Source organism: Arvicola amphibius, chromosome 1 (assembly GCF_903992535.2).
Source record: "Arvicola amphibius chromosome 1, mArvAmp1.2, whole genome shotgun sequence".
NCBI classification, from domain to species: Eukaryota; Metazoa; Chordata; class Mammalia; order Rodentia; family Cricetidae; genus Arvicola; species Arvicola amphibius.
The window spans coordinates 112,358,061-112,363,300 of NC_052047.1; the positions used below are offsets into that span (position 1 = coordinate 112,358,061).

Here is a 5,240-nt window from a genome sequence, read left to right on the forward strand (position 1 = left end):
GATGGACGTGCACTAGAATCTTTCCTGGTAAGACACCACTCGTGGTGTTACACAGATTATTAGATATGGGTTAGTCAAGATGTGAGAAAGAGGCTGAAACTAATGGGCCAAGCAGTGTTTAAATGAATACAGTTTGTGTGTTGTTATTTCAGGGCATAAGCTAGTCAGGCGGCCAGGAGCTGGGCGGGATGAAAAGCAGGCTGTCCCGCAGCTCATCATTACACCAGGCTGTCTTTGAACTCACAGAGATTTTCCTGCCTCTGCCTCCCAAGCTTTGGGATTAAAGGTGTGTGCCACCATGCCTTGAACTCACAGAGGTCTACCTGCCTCTGTCTACCAAGTGTTGGGATTAAAGGTGTGTACTACCACATCTAACTACTCTCTTTCTTTCTTTTTTATTTTAAGGACTTTAACATTTTTTTAAGCCTGCATATATTTTTAAGACACTGTAAACCATTTAGAGGTTTTTTTTTTTGTTTTTTGAGTCTCTCTTTACTGTATATCTCCCTTTTTTTGACCACATGAGTCTTTAATTTACTAAGCAATATGGAGAGGATTAAAGCTGTTGCTTTGATGACTGGATCCAGCCCATTTCTTAGCTTTCTGAGATTTCAGCCTCATGGCTGAGGTACCAGCCAGAGCTATGTTTATTGCCACAACTCTATGGCGTTACAAGATTCCTGCCAGCAAGCAAGCTGCAGCAGTGTGCTCACAAACCATACTTAAATGCTCCATAGTTGGACTGCCTGCCTGAAAGAGTCAGAGTTTGCCCTGACAGGATGTCCCAGAAAGCCAGCATTTTAAAACAGTGCTAGTTTTTTCCTGCTATGGCTGAAAACCAAAAAGCATGTGGTCAGCTTTTTATCAACACTATTTAAGTGTTTTATGTCAGGACTTCTTAAAAGAGCTGCAAGGTTTTGCAGCTAAAGCTGAGTCAGGAAGCCTCTCTTAATGAGAGTGATTGCTTGCCTCTAGCAAGCAGAGCCCACCCGAGAAATTGCTGCTACCAAGAAACCATGATTTACTCTTTCCATAGCTTTCTTACTATTTCCATAGCTCTTTCAGGCTTTATGTGGATACAGCTGTCCACACGTTGGTGCCATTTGTAACATGAGGGCCTGCTTGTTGGGGTTTCTGTACTGCCCAGTTCCCACAGCTGGTAAATCCCAAAGAAATCACATAGAGGTCTATATTAGTTATAAACTAATTGGCCCATTAGCTCAGACTTCATATTTACTCATATAATTTATATTAACCCATTATTCTTATCTATGTTAGCCACATGGCTCAGTACCTTTTTCAGTGGGGTAAGTCACATCTTCCTTCTTCAGTGTCTGGGCAAACCTGGGGAAAGAGCTTCCTTCTTCCCAGAATACTCCTGTTCTCATTGCCCCGCCTCTACTTCCTGGTTGTCTTGCCTATACTTCCTGCTTAGCTACTGGCCAATCAGTGTTTATTTAAAACATAATTGACAGAAAACAGAATTGTCCTGCACAATCTCAGCATTTAAACAATTCTCTTGTTTTGGCTTCCCAAGAAGTTGGAAATACAGGAATATACTACCACACCCACAGGCACAATCTTTTTCCTTTTTTTTTTTTTTTTTTTTTTGGTTTTTCGAGACAGGGTTTCTCTGCAGCTTTTTTAGAGCCTGTCCTGGAACTAGCTCTTGTAGACCAGGCTGGCCTCGAACTCACAGAGATCCGCCTGCCTCTGCCTCCCGAGTGCTGGGATTAAAGACATGCGCCACCACCGCCCGGCTACAGGCACAATCTTTTAAGTGTGTTGCATTTTCACTTAAATTTATATTGTTTGTGCTCATCCCTTTCAGCATGCAAAGTTTTCCTCCTAATCCATTTTCACACATGCACAGTGTATCAATAGACATTGATTACTGATTCTTTATATCATTTCTACTTTTTAAGATGTAGAAACAATGGATAAGAATAACATTGCAATGCACTTTTAAAACATAGATCCAAGGATATTGGTAGAATATTCTTCTATGTTATAGTGTATGTTGTATACATTTATTATATAATTTAGCTTTTAAAAGAGAAATTAGTAGATAAAAACATACATATGTATGATTTTTTTTTGAGACCAAAAAGGTGCCTTTTTAATGGCCAAACCCAGCCAGTATCCCAAATCCCAGGCAAGAACTTGACCTCAGCCCTTTCTCATAGCCAGGGTGGGGGATGGGCTTCAGAGAAAAATCACAGTGTCTCCTCGACTCTACCCCCTCACCCAACCCACACCAAGGAGATGGTGATGACAGGCCTGTGGTTGCCATCGTGGTGCGTAACAGGCTGCAATGTCACCTTGCCAATATGGTGGCACTCCGTGCATCCAGTGTGTCAGAAAGACATCGTGTGATGTGGTAGCCAACTTGGCATCTGTTATATCAAGAAGTCTGCCAAAACAAAAGAAGTGATCCCAGGAAACAGTGGGCCAAAAAAGATATGGCATAACAGTCACACATTCAGAAGGTCAATCCAGATGTCTATCACAGCTTCCGAAGGGCCAAACGAGATGTCTTCCAACATGGAGACCCACTGGATCAGCCAACGGCTTCATTCAGTATGGCAGCTTTCACAGTATACCCAGCAGAGCTGCCGTCACAACACCTCCACCCAAGGCCCACCAGGGAGTCCATGGCAGTTACCACAGTAGCCAATGGGCCATCACAGTAATACACCAAATAACATGCTAATCAATGGGACAAGCAAAGTGTGACCAGAATGACCAGAGCCCAAGAACCTGGTGTCTGTCACAGTTAACCCCCATCACCGTGTTCCCAGCTGCCCTGCTAGGATGCGTTGAGCAGAGAGCGGGAATAGAGGCTCTGGTAGTAGACCCCTGGCTCCCCGCTCTCAGCTCCGTAGCCTCCAAACCCCACATCCAGTTTGGAAGGTGCTGGTGTCTGTTCTGACATCAGGTTGTTGATAGAGAAGGGGTGGTTGAAGTTGTAGGGTGCATCCAACTTCAGTTCCCCTGGGAGCTCCAAGCCAGTGAAATAGGGTGTGGAAGAAGGGGGAGAGGTGCAGTCCAGACTCCCCACATCTTCCCCATTTTGGGCCTCAGGCTCAGAAGGAGTAGGCTGGGGCTGAGCCTGAGAAGTGACTACCGTGGCCACTGTGGTTGTGGCAGAGGTGGCTGACCCCACCGCGCCATTCCTGGTGGTTCCTTTCTTCGCCTTCTCCTCCAGCTTGAAGCGTTTCTGACGCCGAAGGTAGCAGCCATTCTCAAACATGTTCCCAGAGCTGGGATGTAAGGCCCAGTAGGAGCCTTTGCCCGGCTTGTCTGGGGAGCGTGCCACCTTGACAAAGCAGTCATTGAAGGACAGCGAGTGCCGAATGGAGTTCTGCCAGCGTTGCTGATTCTCCCGGTAGTATGGGAAGAGGTCCATGATCCATTGGTAGATCTCACTCAGGGTCAGCATTTTGCCTGGCGCCTGTTGGATGGCCATAGTGATGAGAGAGATGTAGGAATATGGTGGCTTGGCATGGGCCAGTGGACGCCGGTACCCCTTCGCCATCTCCTTGCCAGGTACCAGCCCAGACCCTGGGGCTCCGTAGCCGGAAGTACTGCTTCCACTGTTGCCACCAGTACCCAGGCCTGGGAAGGTGGGCCCCAGAGGTGCTGTGGCGGCTGGGGGTGCCAGGGGTCCTGTAGGCAGTGGGGAGGCCTGAAGCCCTCCTGGAGGGTAGGGAGAGCTGAGAGGGTTCAAGGTCATGTAGGAGTTAAGAGGGGCCATGTACACTGGAGAGTACACCTCGCCCGCCTCCGGGTAGTAGCTCCACTCGGCCAGGTCATGAGCCTCCATCTTCACCGAGCCCAGCATCCCCCGGGCCTGCGCCCCCACACGCCAGGCTGCGGCCCCCCGGGGAAACCGAGAGATCCGATCTCTCGGCAGGCACTGGCCACATGTTCTGAACTGAGGCTCGCAGCCCGGGAGTCCCGCTGGCCCCCATATGTATGATTTTAAAGTATTGTCACATCGTTTTCATTGCCTGTATAAATACACAATACTATAGGATAGCAAAAAGTGTGTCCTTATCCCTGACACAGATCTAAGACCCCTAAAATGTGTCAGAAGTATCTTTTTTTAGTGAAATGAGTATTTGGGGGGATCCTGGAGGAGGGCTGGTCATCAGAAAGACCCAGTCATTTTCAGCTGCAGTCCCACCATCCTCAGAGAGGGAAGAGGAGCTGGAACAAGAATAAAAAATTGATCAGACTTCTGTGAGGAAGACGCCACAAACACCCCTCAGGTATGGTCCTGGATGATTATGTGGGTGTGTGAATGTATCCATAGGTTGAGAGATGACACATGCCAGTTCCACAGGGACAAAAGCTCTTGAGCCTTCCATACTTCCAATGACACTTTATGAACCTCTCCCCTTGATGACAAAAGTTTCTGTTCCACCCGGTCCCTCAGCCTTTCAATCCCAAAGAATCACACAGAGGCTTATATTATTATCTGTTTGGCCTATTAGCTCAGGCTTATTATTAACTAGTTCTTATACCTTAAATTAACCCATAACTCTTACCTATGTTTAGTCACATGGTTGGCTTGGTACCTTTTCTCAGTGAGGCATTCTCATCTTACTTCCTCTGCATTTGGCTAGTGTCTGAGTCTTTGCCTTTCCTCTTCACAGAATTCTCTTAGTCTGGTTGTTCCACCTATATTTTCAGCCTGGCTATTGGTCAATCAGTGTTTTATTAAACTAATGTGAGTGACAAATCTTTACAGTGCACACATTATTTCATAGCATTTCTCCCTTTTTCTTTTCAAAACAAGAACTCTGAATCTAATCTCCTTTGTTTAGCATCTTCCCTGACCATTATCCATAACAACTTGTAACCAACATGCTAAACAAAGACATACATCCATAATCAATTTTTTGAGAATGTTGACATATTTTTCTAGGTTACTTCCTACTGATTGAGACATTGATAATCTTACGGGGAGCCAAAGAAAATTTAGGATTATGGTCAAGTCATGACTGGAGTATTCTGTGAGGCTGGATCATCTCAGTCAGCAATCTTGAGGCTGTTCTGAATGTAGAACTCAGAGGAAATTGCAGCAGAGGTGCTCTGAAACATTGGATCATCTGGGTCATCCAGTCCCAGTGGAGATTTTTCAGGGGATCTTTCTTGATCAAACATTATTTTTCTTAAGCCAGAATGAATCCACAGTCTCTTATTTCCTGTAAAAACAAAAGCAAAATCTATTC

At 45.9% G+C, this 5,240-nt stretch overlaps 1 protein-coding gene across 1 annotated transcript; it reads right to left on the reverse strand.

Moving 5' to 3' along the window:
• Nucleotides 1–2,751: 2,751 nt before the first annotated feature.
• LOC119825424 (hepatocyte nuclear factor 3-gamma-like) lies at nt 2,752–3,921 on the reverse strand. The gene has a single exon (XM_038346278.1). The coding sequence runs from the start codon at nt 3,842–3,844 to the stop codon at nt 2,810–2,812; it is 1,035 nt and encodes a 344-aa protein (XP_038202206.1). The 5' UTR covers nt 3,845–3,921; the 3' UTR covers nt 2,752–2,809.
• Nucleotides 3,922–5,240: the final 1,319 nt, after the last annotated feature.

Bases quoted from the DNA above. Each gene is read 5' to 3' on its own strand.
- LOC119825424 (XM_038346278.1), bottom strand. From the start codon at position 3,844: ATGCTGGGCTCGGTGAAGATGGAGGCTCATGACCTGGCCGAGTGGAGC.